Raw genomic sequence first — 19,850 nt, 5'->3', positions numbered from 1 at the left:
TAAATTACTCAGAATTAAAATTCTTTGGGATAACATCTTTTAAATCACACATATTGACACTCTTATCCAAACATAACAGTCAATAAACCCTTTGGGGGAGAGGTGGGGGAATCGCTCGGGTTCGAAACCGGGTTCGAAGTTCGAAACCACGTAAAAGAAAAAAATCTACAAATCCCAGCCCTACTCAATGTCGTGAAAAAGAAACGGTCGTATCGTTACCATATCGATCATAAATTATACATCCATGCAATTGTACATCCGTCGGTGTCCCAACATCACAAGTACATGACACAGTGATAAGTTGATACTGCATTGAAAATAAAATTATGCATCAAAGCACAATTTGACGGAAAAAGAAGGAAATATGGGATTAAAATTCGTCCGTGTCCAAATAGTAATTAATGTTATCAGGTTTTTTACCCAAAAAAAAAAGTAGTGCATGAGATCTATGATCAAAACCATGAGAACAAGTGAAAAATCAAATAAACGCGCATCAATGGCAAGATCAAATAATCAAGTCTGTGAACAATAACAAAACCTTGTGGCCTCCTCGTTAAGATGCTGTGATCGATCCAAATCATACATGATGTAAACTACAATTTCTTAGCATAAAGCTCACAGGTTAGTATGTCATCCATAGAAGTAGCGGACCTTCCAGCACCCAAGACAGGAACAAGGTTGAATATTGGCACTTTATCTGTGTCTATTCTCACACTCATCTGACTGAATTCATTGAATACACGATTGAAAATCGTCGACAATTTTCCATGGGAGGTGTAAAGAGTTGTTGCAAAATAGATTCTCAGCGTCTAGAAAGAATGAAGTATAAGTGAGAGAAGAGGAAAAAATTAGACATAACAGCATAAGAAACATGCACAAGGATGAGAAGTGAAAGCTTTCTTCAGTCATCCTCAATAATTTGGATGGGAACTGCAGTAAATATTTTTCAACCTAATATTTTATTACGAGATATTAATAGTTACACAGCTTACACTACTTGATCGACCATTTTATGTTGTTGTACAAATTATATTACATATGCATATTACATTATTTATATATGAGAATCAGGATTTTCAGGAGAACAAGATAAATAATGCCTCAACTATAATTGATCTCAGGAGAGTAGAAAACTAACCACAATATCATCCCAAGCGAAATCGTTCTCCAAGAGGACTTTATCAACAAGATAAATGCAGAATTCCGCCATCCTTGCAATTTGATGTTCAGGATCAGGTTCACAATTTGGTTCATTATAAGGTCTTGCAGATAGAGAGCAGATCTTAGCTACAACTTCCTCTGTGACAGATATGATGGCAGTGACTAATCTTCCAGGAACAATACACTCCTGACAACAATCACTATGCCAGCTTTCATGCTGAAATCCCCAATAAACTTGCCTTGTATATGGATCTTGTTTGGCAACCACAGTTAGAATCTTAACATTCTCCCCTGTGTAAAGCATGGGCTTTACTTCCACCAAAGCTCTGCAGATTAAAGTAACGATGATTATTACTTACTAGAACATCAATCATGCACTCCGCAAGTTGTATAACTAAATTAAAAAACATATATGCAAGTAGGCAGGCAGGAACGTAGGTTGGTCACCTTTTAGGCAGATCAGGAACAAGAACATATAAAACAATGGGGTCACCCACAAATGGCATGGAACTGCTTTGGCTATCTGACCGTAACTTCATTTGTGTTAGACAAACATTCTTCTGATTCTCAATGGCAATTCTGTCGGATGAATTCAAAGATTTCGAGCAGTAAATGATCAGGAAAAGTGCAGACAAAGCGACTGAACAGTTGAAACAATTTGCCACAGCTTCACTATTTTCTAGAGCTTGTTTAAGCTCAGAAGCAGGACCTTCATCCCCAATCAACATTGTTGGCGGGTCAAGGCCCAACTGTCCTGCCATGTAGAGAACATCATGGTGCAAGGTAGCCTGGAACATGTATAATTCAATAAATGAGTATCAACTAAACAAGTTGCAAACAGAGTTAAGGGATAAGCATCTTTTAACTGCCAAAAACAAGTTTCTGTGAAGATAAATAGATATTAATTTAATAAAGCAGATATAACATATCCTCGCCTCAAGGGTACTTCCTACGGTACAAGACCAACAAAAATACATGGCTATAATTCACCATGTTTAGGAGTCACAAAAGCTTCATGGGTGCAAGGAAAAAGAAACTGTGACAACATTGCTCTTGGAAGGCATCTAACCTGGCTGTACGGACCAATACAACTAGGAGCCCAGCACGAAATACTCTGAACATGCAAAACATTCTTAGTATGATCATTCGACACCAAAACTTCAATACAAGCTTTTCCCAAACCAACTTGTGATAGAGGAAGTTCAATAGTAGAACGTGAGGGTACACCAAAACGACAATTTTCCTGTCTAATGAATTTCACATAAGCTTCATTTGCTCGTGCAAAGTCATTCATATCGGCAATATAGAGATGAATATAAAGAACATTCTCCCAAGAACAAGTAAATTTGCTGAGAAGCAATTCAATTTTTGTTAGAACCGCCTCCATATCTTCTTGCAAATCTGTCAAATTAAGAAACCAGAAAACATGCACTTAGGATAGACGTGGAATTTACTATTGCCACTGAATCATTTCATCATATTTAATCAAACCTGATGAGGTTTCAGAGGCATCTTGCAGCCAGCAGGCAATGGAAAAGGTATCGTTCTTCTTGGATTTTGATATGTGAAATTCTTGCTCTGTGACCAGTGCAAAGTCAGAAATCACGTCATTTTTTGGGCATGGGGGTTCACAAATATTTTGACAGTCTCCCAGTACTTCACATACTGAATCAAATTCTCCGCCAGTGACCTTGTTGCTTGTAGCACTATCATCGGCAGGCACTGATCCCATCTTCTTCTCCAAATGATACTCTAAGGGATGGAGGACCCCAACAGGAGCTATTTGATCTGGCGAATGTAAGAAAACTTCAAATTTATCCAGCATGATTCGAGCATTCTGAAATGGACCTATACTTTAATACATTTGATGAGAAAAGGTAGCCCCTCCCCCCACCCTAAAAAAAACGAACTAAGCATAAGATCTTCCAAATTGTACCAACCAACACCCCATCAGCGAAAAAATTGAGAAGGTTTTCGAAGGGAAAAGGGTAAGCTTACTTTGAAGAGAGGACAGTCCAGAGTTAGAGTTTCATATTCTCCACCTTCACCGCAAACATTTATCCCATACAACCTGCCAATAAACCATTGAGATTATTATAGCCAAGAAGTAAAAAAAATTAGTTCATCAGACAAGCATACTTTTTTAGCTCATGAAGATGGGACTCCAACTGTGTTATTTCCTTCCCCAAGTGCTTTGATGGGTTCAAACCTATAGCTGCTACCTATAAAAAAAATTATGACAAATAGAAACAAGTATCGGACCAAAAAAAAAGATTTATCTTTGCCAGAGGCGGGTAAATATCTGCAAGTCAAACTATGGATAAATAAAAATTAGACTTTGAAATTAAATGTTGCAAAGGAAAATGCTAAATTATGATTCAGGCATCAAATTGTAAATATTGTACATCAAATAAAACGCAGGCCGAAATAAATAATGAGAGAGGTGCACAAAAGAACCACTTCACAATCTCTAAAATAAAAAACCAAAAGTTAACTGAATCTTATACCTTTACTGTAATAGCAATAATTCCACTTCTTATCTGGAAACAGACAAAGGCATAATCAATTGGTATTAATAATTTAGTAATTCTTACCATTTGGGATACAAACAAAAGAATTAACAATGATGATTCACATTGTATAAACATCAATATCATGGATAAAATTTACCATTTGTTGAAGGAGAGATGACTGATCTTGCTTCCACAAAAACGCCAAAGAAACAAGACCTAACCTAGAACATACGCTTTCCACACGTAGCCTTTGATAGTCAGATGCAATTGCACCAGAGGAGACTGCTGAAATGGAGGGTATCCGTCGTTTCACTTCTTTTAAGAGGATCAACATATCTTCAACTTCATCCCCAAGAGTTCTATTGTAATTAAGGTCTTGATTTCTGACAAGCCCAAAATAACAAATTACAAAGTGGAAATGCCCTGTCAAAAAATTGGAATTACCAGTAAATATTACACAAACTTCATTAGGTACATCTCTAGAAACCAATAAAATTCACATGCAGCAATAAGCTTCAAGCCTGTCAGATAAACTAGCTCAGGTGTTAAATAATCATCAAGAAATTAGTGACAGATAGCAAGGTGAATTGCTAAAAAGCGTCGAGTGCGACATGCAGCACTTACATCACACATGGACACAGAGACAAACACTGCTGACTATATCTGATCTCATAATTTTGACACGATTATAGAGATAATCGTGGGTTTACTTGTCACAAATAACTGAATAAGTCTTTTCATCTTTCTTCATGCCTCGTGGCTTTATTAAAAATCTTTATCTTTTATAATGTCTACAAATGAATTCAACGAATGACTCACAGATGATCTCAAGTATATGATTACTTAGACTTGTATATTATTCAAACCAATTAGGTTCAATTAGAACTAAGAAAAAAACCTTCAAAATGAAATTTCTTGATTTTCAAAGACTACAACATCGTAGCAATATATATTCAACATCACAACGCCACAGATCGGTAAACAGGATTTCCCACTCAACATGCGAGCAGGAAGTTACAAAACTCATAATAAAACAGTGTTTTGCCAAAAGCTCCCCGCTTAAATGACTTGCCTGCTAGATCCTTGAATTCGTCTCCGAAATAAGGGAATCCCCATACATTGTGCATAGCTAACAACTATCTGGTGACCAACCTGCAAAACATATTCATCAATAACAGAATCAAACCATCGATGATTTCACATTGCCAGTATGATAAAAGTTTCTTCAAATACACAATTCCTCTGCTTCTGTGTGAACTAATTTTCATGGATATCTCCAGAGATTGTAGCAGATTAACACACGCAAAAGTTTATAATAAATAGAGTTGACACAGGACTTAAACTTACTGTTTGATACATGTAACTATCAAGCTCGTCTTGGGCATCATCGACAGGCATCAAATTCGCCAGTGCTACTATCTGCAATTTATTTAAACAAATTAAAATGCACAATCCAAGTTAAATTACACGCGCAGCATGGTAGAAGATAGACCTGGTGGCCGTATTCTTGGCATTTCATCATAGCGTAGCAGCTGTCCTTGCCGCCACTGACCAGCGCCACAACCTGCATTTTTCCTTGCATTCCGCCGGTTGACTTTGACAGAAGGGTTTTGATCCAAAGAATAAAAAACAGTTACCCAAAATAAAATAAAATAAAATAAAATAAAATAAAAACGAGAACTACATTCCATATTCTTGCCGTTTATTGTATTATATTTATATTTACGAAAAATCCAAATATTTAAAAAATATTACATTTATTCTTTCATATTTGCGAAAAACAACAAATAAATATAAATAATTTTTAAAATTACAAACTCTGATCGAATTTGTATTTATTTTATATTTTACACCTTTATTTTTGTATTTATTTTACGTTATGACAGATTGAATTTTAAAAAATATAAACTTGAGAGACGTGTGTAATGTTAAAGTTATTAAATTTATTTATTAATTTTTTAAAACTTCGGAAGATATATGTGATAGAGTTATGTTTTTTTTTAAATTTGACAAATATTAAATAATTAAATGTAAAGAAATACACAAATGAGTGTTGGGGTTTTTTTTAAAAAAAATAATTTAATTTTAAATTTTTTTTTTCAAAAATAATGTAAAAAAAAACATTTTCAAAACTACTGTAATCAGTGCTTACGGAGCGCAGACTCAAAACTATTGTAATCCGTGCTTACGGAGCGCGGACGCTGCTCACGTGGAGCAGTNGGCCCTGGTTTTTGGTACCTTGGCTTTTGCTTCTTTGGTAAGCTTAGCAATTAATTTTTTCACCTGAAAAGTCAAAATCAGAGAGTATTGACACCATGTACATGTGAGATACCTGAATACATCTTGGATCTATTTATGAGTTCATTTTTAGATGAAACATACATATCTTATTTGTAATGAGGTCACATTTCTGATCTGTATTGATTTTTCCTCTGTTCTATTTTTTCAAAAGGTTTAATTAGTGGAAAATTAAGATTCATTAATTATTTTGTTTTTCCATAAACCATTTCTCGAATGATCACCAGTTTTCTAAATCATTATGGCTCATCAATCCTTGCTTAAATCAGACATGTTCAAATGATTTTCAAAATCCAGTTATTTAGGTTAAAGTTAGTATTCTGTTTGGCTTATTTGGGTCAATTTGTTCGTTGACAGTTTCTCTAATGTTAAATTGCAGGGATACACTGGTATTCTGAATGTAGTTGAATATTCACTTGGCTATATACCAGTTTTCTTGTACAACAACCAGGTAATAACCATTGTCGTCCACCGCATACTTTCTTTGGATTAGATATTTGAAAATGGTCAAATCAGATTCATTTCAAAGGATGTTCTATACACACCAACTGGATGTTTGTCATGATCATAGAATGGGGCTCATGGGGAAAATTTATCAAGTTCTGCTTGTGTGACGTGAAATTTGATTGACCCAGTGTGATGATCTGTTGTTCATTTAGATGGCCTAAACTAAGCACCTCACGCAAAATGGTATGCATCATATCAATTCAAAAATTGCCATCAAACTAACTGCGATTTAACTCTGTCTCGTCTCAGGAACTGCTTGTAACTACGTCAACGGCGCTCATGCTCTACGTTCTAGCCTCATACTATCGGTGAAAATTTTCCAATGTTGTTAACGATCCCACTGTTTCTCTTGGTGAACAGCTAGTTTGGCATGGAATTTCTGAGTAGAGCATGAGTTCGGATAATTGGGAGTTGAACGAGGGTAGATTATCGTAACTATACGTACTAATATTTTCTTACGTGCGTTTTATGTGTGCAATACTATAGTATGATGAGTATTGTAGTAGACTACGTCCATAGAAACGCTCATCTTTTTGCTGTGGCCTAGAAAAAACTAAATTGCTCGTTTTACAAAAAAACGTCTTCTGGTTTTGTCCCATATGTATTCAAGTGGCTGATATTCGATTTATTGAGCTTTAACAAATATTTATGTACACGCAGTTTTATTTTTCATAGTACGTCGAATGTGTTGATAAAATCGATGATGTTCGAATTATACTAATGATGAAGTAGATGCTACTAAAATTGAATTGGACGAGGCAAAACTAGATATGTCGAAATCGCTACCCGCCAAATTACACACAAATAGAAATAGGCCGTCTGACTGTTAAATTAAAAACAAAAATGGTCAAGTCCGTAGAGTCGGCCTGCCAAATTACACCTGAACATGCCTGTGTGTGTATAAAAAACCTTGTAAATAATATTAAGGTATTTCAACATTTTTCATTGAAGAAAACCAATTTTTAAGTTACACCTGTTAAACATGACATGATTAGCCATTGCATGGGTTCCAAAATATTATCTTCAATCACTTGGGCATCTCCTTGCTCTGAACACGCCCAAATGTACCACAACCGTGGTAGAAGTGTCTCAGACACAAAAAGTATAGCGTGCATACTAATAGGTTGCATTGTGGCACCAAAACTTCAGGCTACTTACCCAACTCAATTGTACTGATTCCAGCTTCCTTCTTTCCAGATTGCTTAAAATCTACCTTTTTCATCAACTGAGCTTCACTCTCCCACTTATCTCCATTCGGTGGTATCATCCCGGCCGTGGTGTAAGTACCGCTAACACTGAGCAAATCAGCAGGATGTTCGTCACAAATGTTGTCCAATTCTCGCTTCACACGGCCCACCAAATCAACTTTCCCATACACTCTACACGCCCCAAGCAACGCACGCCAAGCGGTGGCGTCCCTCTCTAATGTCAACTCCTTCATCAGATCGTAAGCTTCTTCCAGCAATCCAGCACGTCCCAAAAGATCGATTAGACACCCGTAATGTTCAGTCTTCGGATTCAAGCCATACACCGTGACCATTCTTCTAAAACAGCTGATCCCCTCCATTACCAGTCCTCCATGACTACAAGAACTCAGTACGGCCAAGAACGTTACCTCATTGGGCACACACTGTTCCTCCATTCGTTGAAATAACAGATCTGCACGTTTTGCTTGGCCATGAACCCCCAAACCCGAAATCATGGCAGTCCAAGTTTTTACATCTTTATTCTCCATCTTGTCAAAAACGTCAGTCGCCTTCTCGAGCAGTCCACTTTTAGCATACATGTCGATTAGAGCCGTGCCAAGAACCACATCTAATTTTAACTGTAGCTCTTCCACATAATCATGTACGTATTGACCAAGAGCAAGGGCCCCAGATGCAGAGCAAGCAGAAAGCAAACTTACCAGAGTAGATGAATTAGGCTTCAATCTGCTCTGCTCCATTGAACGAATCAATTCCACTGCCTCTTCTAAAAGGCCAATATTCACGTACCCATCGATTAAACAGTTCCATAAAACGACATCATTCTTGACATCGGTTTCATCGAAGATCTGTCTAGCCGAATCAATGAATCCATGTTTCCCGTACATAGAAATCAATGAAGTGGCCACATTTAAATCCAACAAAAACCCAACTTTTACGCAAAACATATGTAGACACTTTGCTAAGGAAACATATCTGCTTTCACCAATAGCTGATAAAACGCCAAGAACTGTAGTCACACTAACACTAAAATCATCCCCATACAATTTCGTAAACAAATCAATAACCACATCAAATTTAGACGCACAAAGATAGCCACCCATTAAAATGTTCCATGATACCAAATCTTTTCTGTCACCCAATTCAACAAACAGCCGATGGGCATCTTCGATCCCCCCACAAACACCATAAAAATGTAAAAGAGAGTTCTTAACGTTGAGAAACAAATCGAACCCAGATTTCAGAGCAATGGAATGAACCCCGATCCCAGTCCAACAAGCCACCAAACAAGCACAACATTTCAAAACGGAAACATAAGTGAACTGATCAAACAAGAAATCTTGAATCCGTCCATGAACCCTCATGCGATTGAATAAAACAATACCCGTTTTCGGTTCATCGCTGATTGAGTACCCTCTAAGCATTACATTAAACATATAAATGTTTGGGCTTTTTACATTCTTGAAAATAGAGTCCGCGTAGCTGATGTCTTGCAATGAAGAGTGCGCAAGAAGCTTGCTCAATGGAAATGGAACGTGGTCGAGACCAGCTTTGATCATCAGACCATGAATTTGAGCAGTTTGAGAAGTTTGCTTGCATGATTGTAACAGAGAAATGAGCTTTTGATGATGATGGTCTGAAGAAATTGTTGTATAATATCGACGATTCGTGGACCAAAGCTTGAATTTTTTAGACAACCGCGTGTTGATATATCTTTTGCTCATGAGCCGGAAGAGTAACTATCAGCAGGGAGTTTGCTTCAAATATGGCTTCCATGCAGTTAAAAGTCGGTGCACACGAAGCCTACACACACATGGACAGATCCAGTAAAAAACGATTAAATCCAGAATGTTAATTGATAATTACTTGGGTTTTGTTCGTTTAATAATCCTGTCCGACGTGATTTCTTGATGAGTTTCAATCCTTGTCTTAAATTAAAACAAGGGGGCACTCTAATTTTTGACCTCTCATCTTACATTAGGAGACAATTTTTTTTTTTTTTGAAAAAAGACACAAGGCTCTCAGAGGATGAAGCCTAGTTCATCTACTCTGCTACCATTTTGGTTTTGTGAAAAGTATGGTCTTCATGTTTATTATGAGGAAGGAATGAGTTTGCATATTACCGAACGAATGAGTGCATTAATTGAAGCAACAATCCCTTCAACAGTTCATATATATGCCTTATGTATCACTTGACAGAAGTGACTATAAAAACATGTGTGCATTGGTTGAGTTCTCTGAACTCATCTTTTTCATTCAGAAACAAATACATTATCGATTGTGAGAGAGAAGGTTTTGAAGTGGTAGACTGTCATGTTTCCTTGCCAAATATGTGGTGGGGTGGTCCCTGAAGGGTGTGCTGTAATGGTTAGGAATGTATATTATGCGTGGAAGTATATTGTTTGGACGCAAATGGCTCAACTTCATCATTCATCAAGCAGAAAGATTGAAATCTTTCTTGTTTCTTAAAAGAAATAGCCGATACAAGTGCCTACTCTTCAGCCGCTGTCTCTTTGATATGTTTGTTTTAGAAGCAATCTGAAATACGTTTGTCAAATAATGACGTTTATAATCATAATAATTAAATAATTAATAGATAGAATTGATTCATTAAATTTTTTATAGTTATTAATTATAATTTAGATAATGTAATTATATTAAATATGTAATTTATAGAAATAATATGTGAATTTTTAAAGTGGATTGTATATTGTATTTACGATGAAATTATATGAAAAATATTATTTATATATAAAAGTTGGAAGCATTTAATGATCTGATTTTCTGACACAAATTAGTTTTTACGAGCTCATGACAATTACATTCACGATTCCATTTGGTTTAACTGATGTTGTCGTATCCACAAAAGAGCATGCCGAAGAATTTAATGGAAAGAGCAACCACAAAGAGTGGGCACCCATTAAATTACTCAGAATTAAAATTCTTTGGGATAACATCTTTTAAATCACACATATTGACACTCTTATCCAAACATAACAGTCAATAAACCCTTTGGGGGAGAGGTGGGGGAATCGCTCGGGTTCGAAACCGGGTTCGAAGTTCGAAACCACGTAAAAGAAAAAAATCTACAAATCCCAGCCCTACTCAATGTCGTGAAAAAGAAACGGTCGTATCGTTACCATATCGATCATAAATTATACATCCATGCAATTGTACATCCGTCGGTGTCCCAACATCACAAGTACATGACACAGTGATAAGTTGATACTGCATTGAAAATAAAATTATGCATCAAAGCACAATTTGACGGAAAAAGAAGGAAATATGGGATTAAAATTCGTCCGTGTCCAAATAGTAATTAATGTTATCAGGTTTTTTACCCAAAAAAAAAAGTAGTGCATGAGATCTATGATCAAAACCATGAGAACAAGTGAAAAATCAAATAAACGCGCATCAATGGCAAGATCAAATAATCAAGTCTGTGAACAATAACAAAACCTTGTGGCCTCCTCGTTAAGATGCTGTGATCGATCCAAATCATACATGATGTAAACTACAATTTCTTAGCATAAAGCTCACAGGTTAGTATGTCATCCATAGAAGTAGCGGACCTTCCAGCACCCAAGACAGGAACAAGGTTGAATATTGGCACTTTATCTGTGTCTATTCTCACACTCATCTGACTGAATTCATTGAATACACGATTGAAAATCGTCGACAATTTTCCATGGGAGGTGTAAAGAGTTGTTGCAAAATAGATTCTCAGCGTCTAGAAAGAATGAAGTATAAGTGAGAGAAGAGGAAAAAATTAGACATAACAGCATAAGAAACATGCACAAGGATGAGAAGTGAAAGCTTTCTTCAGTCATCCTCAATAATTTGGATGGGAACTGCAGTAAATATTTTTCAACCTAATATTTTATTACGAGATATTAATAGTTACACAGCTTACACTACTTGATCGACCATTTTATGTTGTTGTACAAATTATATTACATATGCATATTACATTATTTATATATGAGAATCAGGATTTTCAGGAGAACAAGATAAATAATGCCTCAACTATAATTGATCTCAGGAGAGTAGAAAACTAACCACAATATCATCCCAAGCGAAATCGTTCTCCAAGAGGACTTTATCAACAAGATAAATGCAGAATTCCGCCATCCTTGCAATTTGATGTTCAGGATCAGGTTCACAATTTGGTTCATTATAAGGTCTTGCAGATAGAGAGCAGATCTTAGCTACAACTTCCTCTGTGACAGATATGATGGCAGTGACTAATCTTCCAGGAACAATACACTCCTGACAACAATCACTATGCCAGCTTTCATGCTGAAATCCCCAATAAACTTGCCTTGTATATGGATCTTGTTTGGCAACCACAGTTAGAATCTTAACATTCTCCCCTGTGTAAAGCATGGGCTTTACTTCCACCAAAGCTCTGCAGATTAAAGTAACGATGATTATTACTTACTAGAACATCAATCATGCACTCCGCAAGTTGTATAACTAAATTAAAAAACATATATGCAAGTAGGCAGGCAGGAACGTAGGTTGGTCACCTTTTAGGCAGATCAGGAACAAGAACATATAAAACAATGGGGTCACCCACAAATGGCATGGAACTGCTTTGGCTATCTGACCGTAACTTCATTTGTGTTAGACAAACATTCTTCTGATTCTCAATGGCAATTCTGTCGGATGAATTCAAAGATTTCGAGCAGTAAATGATCAGGAAAAGTGCAGACAAAGCGACTGAACAGTTGAAACAATTTGCCACAGCTTCACTATTTTCTAGAGCTTGTTTAAGCTCAGAAGCAGGACCTTCATCCCCAATCAACATTGTTGGCGGGTCAAGGCCCAACTGTCCTGCCATGTAGAGAACATCATGGTGCAAGGTAGCCTGGAACATGTATAATTCAATAAATGAGTATCAACTAAACAAGTTGCAAACAGAGTTAAGGGATAAGCATCTTTTAACTGCCAAAAACAAGTTTCTGTGAAGATAAATAGATATTAATTTAATAAAGCAGATATAACATATCCTCGCCTCAAGGGTACTTCCTACGGTACAAGACCAACAAAAATACATGGCTATAATTCACCATGTTTAGGAGTCACAAAAGCTTCATGGGTGCAAGGAAAAAGAAACTGTGACAACATTGCTCTTGGAAGGCATCTAACCTGGCTGTACGGACCAATACAACTAGGAGCCCAGCACGAAATACTCTGAACATGCAAAACATTCTTAGTATGATCATTCGACACCAAAACTTCAATACAAGCTTTTCCCAAACCAACTTGTGATAGAGGAAGTTCAATAGTAGAACGTGAGGGTACACCAAAACGACAATTTTCCTGTCTAATGAATTTCACATAAGCTTCATTTGCTCGTGCAAAGTCATTCATATCGGCAATATAGAGATGAATATAAAGAACATTCTCCCAAGAACAAGTAAATTTGCTGAGAAGCAATTCAATTTTTGTTAGAACCGCCTCCATATCTTCTTGCAAATCTGTCAAATTAAGAAACCAGAAAACATGCACTTAGGATAGACGTGGAATTTACTATTGCCACTGAATCATTTCATCATATTTAATCAAACCTGATGAGGTTTCAGAGGCATCTTGCAGCCAGCAGGCAATGGAAAAGGTATCGTTCTTCTTGGATTTTGATATGTGAAATTCTTGCTCTGTGACCAGTGCAAAGTCAGAAATCACGTCATTTTTTGGGCATGGGGGTTCACAAATATTTTGACAGTCTCCCAGTACTTCACATACTGAATCAAATTCTCCGCCAGTGACCTTGTTGCTTGTAGCACTATCATCGGCAGGCACTGATCCCATCTTCTTCTCCAAATGATACTCTAAGGGATGGAGGACCCCAACAGGAGCTATTTGATCTGGCGAATGTAAGAAAACTTCAAATTTATCCAGCATGATTCGAGCATTCTGAAATGGACCTATACTTTAATACATTTGATGAGAAAAGGTAGCCCCTCCCCCCACCCTAAAAAAAACGAACTAAGCATAAGATCTTCCAAATTGTACCAACCAACACCCCATCAGCGAAAAAATTGAGAAGGTTTTCGAAGGGAAAAGGGTAAGCTTACTTTGAAGAGAGGACAGTCCAGAGTTAGAGTTTCATATTCTCCACCTTCACCGCAAACATTTATCCCATACAACCTGCCAATAAACCATTGAGATTATTATAGCCAAGAAGTAAAAAAAATTAGTTCATCAGACAAGCATACTTTTTTAGCTCATGAAGATGGGACTCCAACTGTGTTATTTCCTTCCCCAAGTGCTTTGATGGGTTCAAACCTATAGCTGCTACCTATAAAAAAAATTATGACAAATAGAAACAAGTATCGGACCAAAAAAAAAGATTTATCTTTGCCAGAGGCGGGTAAATATCTGCAAGTCAAACTATGGATAAATAAAAATTAGACTTTGAAATTAAATGTTGCAAAGGAAAATGCTAAATTATGATTCAGGCATCAAATTGTAAATATTGTACATCAAATAAAACGCAGGCCGAAATAAATAATGAGAGAGGTGCACAAAAGAACCACTTCACAATCTCTAAAATAAAAAACCAAAAGTTAACTGAATCTTATACCTTTACTGTAATAGCAATAATTCCACTTCTTATCTGGAAACAGACAAAGGCATAATCAATTGGTATTAATAATTTAGTAATTCTTACCATTTGGGATACAAACAAAAGAATTAACAATGATGATTCACATTGTATAAACATCAATATCATGGATAAAATTTACCATTTGTTGAAGGAGAGATGACTGATCTTGCTTCCACAAAAACGCCAAAGAAACAAGACCTAACCTAGAACATACGCTTTCCACACGTAGCCTTTGATAGTCAGATGCAATTGCACCAGAGGAGACTGCTGAAATGGAGGGTATCCGTCGTTTCACTTCTTTTAAGAGGATCAACATATCTTCAACTTCATCCCCAAGAGTTCTATTGTAATTAAGGTCTTGATTTCTGACAAGCCCAAAATAACAAATTACAAAGTGGAAATGCCCTGTCAAAAAATTGGAATTACCAGTAAATATTACACAAACTTCATTAGGTACATCTCTAGAAACCAATAAAATTCACATGCAGCAATAAGCTTCAAGCCTGTCAGATAAACTAGCTCAGGTGTTAAATAATCATCAAGAAATTAGTGACAGATAGCAAGGTGAATTGCTAAAAAGCGTCGAGTGCGACATGCAGCACTTACATCACACATGGACACAGAGACAAACACTGCTGACTATATCTGATCTCATAATTTTGACACGATTATAGAGATAATCGTGGGTTTACTTGTCACAAATAACTGAATAAGTCTTTTCATCTTTCTTCATGCCTCGTGGCTTTATTAAAAATCTTTATCTTTTATAATGTCTACAAATGAATTCAACGAATGACTCACAGATGATCTCAAGTATATGATTACTTAGACTTGTATATTATTCAAACCAATTAGGTTCAATTAGAACTAAGAAAAAAACCTTCAAAATGAAATTTCTTGATTTTCAAAGACTACAACATCGTAGCAATATATATTCAACATCACAACGCCACAGATCGGTAAACAGGATTTCCCACTCAACATGCGAGCAGGAAGTTACAAAACTCATAATAAAACAGTGTTTTGCCAAAAGCTCCCCGCTTAAATGACTTGCCTGCTAGATCCTTGAATTCGTCTCCGAAATAAGGGAATCCCCATACATTGTGCATAGCTAACAACTATCTGGTGACCAACCTGCAAAACATATTCATCAATAACAGAATCAAACCATCGATGATTTCACATTGCCAGTATGATAAAAGTTTCTTCAAATACACAATTCCTCTGCTTCTGTGTGAACTAATTTTCATGGATATCTCCAGAGATTGTAGCAGATTAACACACGCAAAAGTTTATAATAAATAGAGTTGACACAGGACTTAAACTTACTGTTTGATACATGTAACTATCAAGCTCGTCTTGGGCATCATCGACAGGCATCAAATTCGCCAGTGCTACTATCTGCAATTTATTTAAACAAATTAAAATGCACAATCCAAGTTAAATTACACGCGCAGCATGGTAGAAGATAGACCTGGTGGCCGTATTCTTGGCATTTCATCATAGCGTAGCAGCTGTCCTTGCCGCCACTGACCAGCGCCACAACCTGCATTTTTCCTTGCATTCCGCCGGTTGACTTTGACAGAAGGGTTTTGATCCAAAGAATAAAAAACAGTTACCCAAAATAAAATAAAATAAAATAAAATAAAATAAAAACGAGAACTACATTCCATATTCTTGCCGTTTATTGTATTATATTTATATTTACGAAAAATCCAAATATTTAAAAAATATTACATTTATTCTTTCATATTTGCGAAAAACAACAAATAAATATAAATAATTTTTAAAATTACAAACTCTGATCGAATTTGTATTTATTTTATATTTTACACCTTTATTTTTGTATTTATTTTACGTTATGACAGATTGAATTTTAAAAAATATAAACTTGAGAGACGTGTGTAATGTTAAAGTTATTAAATTTATTTATTAATTTTTTAAAACTTCGGAAGATATATGTGATAGAGTTATGTTTTTTTTTAAATTTGACAAATATTAAATAATTAAATGTAAAGAAATACACAAATGAGTGTTGGGGTTTTTTTTAAAAAAAATAATTTAATTTTAAATTTTTTTTTTCAAAAATAATGTAAAAAAAAACATTTTCAAAACTACTGTAATCAGTGCTTACGGAGCGCAGACTCAAAACTATTGTAATCCGTGCTTACGGAGCGCGGACGCTGCTCACGTGGAGCAGTGTCCGCGCTTCGAAAGCTCGGACGCTGGTCCACGTAAGCGACGGAATATTTTAGCGACGAAATATATATTAGAAACCGTCGCTAAAATTGAATCAGCGACGGTTTATAAACTGTCGCTAATTTTAGCGACGGTTAAAAACCGTTGCTGTAAGGAATCAGCGACAGTTCAAAAACCGTCGCTAATTTTTCTTAAATGGTCGCTAAAAATGAATCAGCGACGGTTTTTTAGCGACGGTTTTTACCGTCGCTGTAAGGAATGAACCGTCGCTACCGTCGTTAAATGCCGAAATACCTATCTCTTTACACGCCACATATAATTGTATCAACAGCGTGCACATGTACGCTGCGGATAATCTTGAACTTTCAACGACTTGCAACTTTGCAGCGTGCAATATACGCTGCGAAAAGTCATTTTTGTTGTAGTGAAGATAGAGAAAAAAAGAGAGAAAAAGTTCATCAAAAAATAAGTTTTTTCAGAAACCTCTACTATTCAACTTAGTTTTTTCAGTGACTCAGGGATGGCTGACTTTGGTTTGTTTGGTCAGCAGGATTTTAAGACTCTGTCTTGGTCGAACATACACAGTTTTACAAATTTTCTTAATGTTGGTCCGCAGCATCTTATACATGACATTCGACCACATAATGATGTCGAGGAAAATGAACAACATTCAATTGAGATATCCCAGTCTTGATGAATTTCTTGTTTGTTTTTTTCTCTGTCTTCACTACAACAAAAATGGCTTTAAGTTGCAAGCCGTTGAAAGTTCAAAATTATCCGCGTCGTACATGTGTACGCTGTTGATACAATTATGTGTGGCGTGTGAAGGGGCATGTATTTTGGCATTTAGAGACGGTTCAAAAACCGGGTTTATGAACCGTCGCTGATTCCTTACAGCGACGGTTTTTAACTGTCGCTAAAATTAGCGACGGTTTATAATCCGTCGCTGATTCAATTTTACCGACGGTTTAAGAAACCGTTGCTAATTAGCGACGGTTTTGATATATATTCTGTCGCTTCTGTGGACCGAAGCGCGGACGCTGCTCCGTAAGCGCGGATTGCGGTAGGTTTGAAAATATATTTTTTTTACATTATTTTTGAATTTTTTTTTAAAATTAAATTATTTTTTAAAAAAAAAACCCGAGTGTTGGGGCATCAAATCCCGCACTTTTTTTGAAAAATACATTGTTTGTTTTCTAAATTACCAATTTTAATTATATTTAAAATAATCGAAATCTAATTTTATAAATGGACAAATCTAGAGTTATCTTGTTTTATCTATCGATTTTTTCTTCGTCTATTGTTCGTGTTTATCATTTTCTTGTATCACGAGATTTTTGTTTAAAAAATCATGCATGCTTGTGTTCGTGAATATATATTTTCTTGAATATCGTTGAGTCGTCGTCGTGTTTCTTTGTGCAAGTTTGTCAAAAAAATGAAAAAAAAATAAATCGATAAAAAAATCCGAACATACAAAAAAATAGGTTTTTTCGATAAAAAAAAGAAGAAGAAAGAATCGAAATAAAAAGAGAAGAGAATTCTAAAAATTGTGTGCTATTATTTAGCATTGAAATTGTTGTCATTGTCTCTATTGTGAGTCATATATAAGCGCTTTGAAAAAATATTTAAATTTCTTGTTTTATGCAGTCTGAATAAGTCAATTTGCAAGCGTCTTGAAGTTTGAACTTGTGAGTTTGACGCACACAAGCTATATATCCTAAAGTGTACCTTACGAGATAACTTTCAAAATTGAGTAAAATACTAGAGTGCGAGCATTTTTTCTTGGACTGGCATGTGAGATATTTGTGATAGTACACGAAAGAGAGAGATGAATGATTTTTCGATTTTTTATTCGTCTATTATTCGTGTTCTTCGTTTTCTTGCAAGATTTTTTATTAAAAAATCATGCATTCATGTGTTCGTAAATATAGATTTTCTCGAATATTGTTGAGTCATCGTTGCGTTTCTTGTTGTATAAGTTTTTGTTTCTTTTCATGCAAGTTGTCAAAAAAAAAAACGAAAAAAACAAATGATTAAAAATAATGATTGAACATACCAAAAAATAGGTTTTTTCGAAAAAAAAGATTGAAAAAAGAGATTATATAATTCTAAAAATTCTATTGTTATTATTTAGCATTGAAATTATTTTTATTTTCTCCATTGTGATTCATATCTAAGTGCTTGACAAAATCTTTAAATTTCTTGTTTTACGTAGTTCGAGTAAGTCAATTTGCAAGTATCGTGAAGTTTAAACTTGTGAGTTTGACGCACACAAGCTACAGATTCTAAAGTGTACCCTACGAGAGAACTCTCAAAATTGAGTAAAATACTTGCGTGCGGACGTTTCTTTCTTGGAGTGACGTGAGGTATTTGTGGTAGGACTCGAAAGAGAGAGATCAATGATTTTTCTTCGGAGAGACTTGTGAGATTTGAGTGATAAACATATATCTTGTTATCTTTTTACATACCTTTCTTGCAGGTACAATATGCCTGATGATCTTCAATTTCAATAGTGGGTTGGAGAGTTCGGAAAAACTTGGGAGAATAAGTTTAATCATTTACACGAGAAGTATAGGCTAGTTGATAGAGATATAAGAGCGAGGAGAGTTAAAGAGAATAGAGTGTCATATTTGAATTGGGGTTATCATAGGCGGTGTGATGAGAGTAGTAGATATAAATGTCGGGGAAAGTATAGGATGGGTGATGTAAATATGACAGTTCCATCTTTATGTGGGGAGCAGACCCAAAGAAACATTTTGATTGGGAAGATATGATGAAGTGTACATTTGAGGTACGAGATTATTCGGAAGCTACGAAGGTAAAAAAAAGTTTGTAGCGAGTTTACCGACTATGCTGATACTTGGTGGGATAAGTTAGTGCTGGGTAGGAGATGGTGTGGAAAGGACCCTATAGTCACATGGGGATGATATGAAAAGAGTGACGAGGAAGCAATTTGTTCTTAAACACTATGATAGGAGAGTTGGTATGAGAGATGAATGTTACTTGCATGATGCGTCTTTAGCATCCACATGGAGGTTGAACCTTGAGAAGAGCATCATGGCTAGACCAATGACGAATTCAAATCATGAAGCGTCCAAGTATGAATATCAAGGTACGTCCAATAATTCAATTTTTCGTACTTTTGATATTACATGTTTTTGGTGTCTACCGGGGAGACATGGCATTAACCAATGTCAAAGTGAGGAGATAACAATGATGTGTCCTCAAGTTGACATTAACCAATGTCAAAGTGAGGAGATAACAGTGATATAGCTTGAACCCGAAGTTGCATTTGTTTGTTGATCTAATGTTGTAATCGAGATTGACTCTAAAATTGAATTAAATGTTGAATCA

General features: G+C 35.8%; 3 protein-coding genes and 1 long non-coding RNA gene across 6 annotated transcripts; 1 reads left to right on the top strand and 3 right to left on the bottom strand.

The window, feature by feature from the left end:
- Positions 1-193: 193 nt before the first annotated feature.
- Positions 194-5,312, bottom strand: LOC140983279 (diphthine--ammonia ligase-like). Of its 2 annotated transcripts, none has more exons than XM_073450249.1 (12): positions 5,167-5,312; positions 5,022-5,093; positions 4,747-4,826; positions 3,832-4,097; positions 3,669-3,701; positions 3,301-3,383; positions 3,160-3,232; positions 2,653-2,998; positions 2,231-2,562; positions 1,609-1,949; positions 1,139-1,487; positions 194-809 (listed from the first exon to the last, which is right to left on the bottom strand). In XM_073450249.1, the coding sequence occupies exons 3-12, from the start codon at positions 4,799-4,801 to the stop codon at positions 594-596; spliced, it is 2,094 nt and encodes a 697-aa protein (XP_073306350.1). In that variant the 5' UTR covers positions 4,802-4,826; positions 5,022-5,093; positions 5,167-5,312; the 3' UTR covers positions 194-593. The 2 variants fall into 2 exon arrangements, with proteins under 2 accessions (XP_073306350.1, XP_073306349.1); XM_073450248.1 differs by having other exon boundaries at positions 3,832-4,057.
- A 578-nt stretch (positions 5,313-5,890) lies between these two features.
- On the top strand, positions 5,891-7,044 carry LOC140983459 (uncharacterized). The gene is made up of 3 exons (XR_012176435.1): positions 5,891-5,931; positions 6,352-6,423; positions 6,729-7,044. It is a non-coding gene; the product is annotated as an uncharacterized lncRNA (long non-coding RNA).
- Positions 7,045-7,276: 232 nt separating this feature from the next.
- LOC140982340 (pentatricopeptide repeat-containing protein At1g26900, mitochondrial-like) lies at positions 7,277-9,619 on the bottom strand. Its single transcript, XM_073448819.1, has one exon. It carries the CDS (start codon positions 9,406-9,408, stop codon positions 7,630-7,632), a length of 1,779 nt encoding a protein of 592 aa, XP_073304920.1. The 5' UTR covers positions 9,409-9,619; the 3' UTR covers positions 7,277-7,629.
- A 1,179-nt stretch (positions 9,620-10,798) lies between these two features.
- LOC140983261 (diphthine--ammonia ligase-like) lies at positions 10,799-15,917 on the bottom strand. 2 transcript variants are annotated; one of them, XM_073450224.1, is made up of 12 exons: positions 15,772-15,917; positions 15,627-15,698; positions 15,352-15,431; positions 14,437-14,702; positions 14,274-14,306; positions 13,906-13,988; positions 13,765-13,837; positions 13,258-13,603; positions 12,836-13,167; positions 12,214-12,554; positions 11,744-12,092; positions 10,799-11,414 (listed from the first exon to the last, which is right to left on the bottom strand). In XM_073450224.1, the coding sequence occupies exons 3-12, from the start codon at positions 15,404-15,406 to the stop codon at positions 11,199-11,201; spliced, it is 2,094 nt and encodes a 697-aa protein (XP_073306325.1). In that variant the 5' UTR covers positions 15,407-15,431; positions 15,627-15,698; positions 15,772-15,917; the 3' UTR covers positions 10,799-11,198. The 2 variants fall into 2 exon arrangements, with proteins under 2 accessions (XP_073306325.1, XP_073306324.1); XM_073450223.1 differs by having other exon boundaries at positions 14,437-14,662.
- Positions 15,918-19,850: the final 3,933 nt, after the last annotated feature.

Source organism: Primulina huaijiensis, chromosome 8, assembly GCF_012295235.1.
Source record: "Primulina huaijiensis isolate GDHJ02 chromosome 8, ASM1229523v2, whole genome shotgun sequence".
In the NCBI taxonomy this organism is placed as follows: domain Eukaryota; kingdom Viridiplantae; phylum Streptophyta; class Magnoliopsida; order Lamiales; family Gesneriaceae; genus Primulina; species Primulina huaijiensis.
The sequence above is the reverse complement of the archived record's forward strand: the minus strand, read 5'-3'. Positions and strand labels throughout refer to the sequence as shown.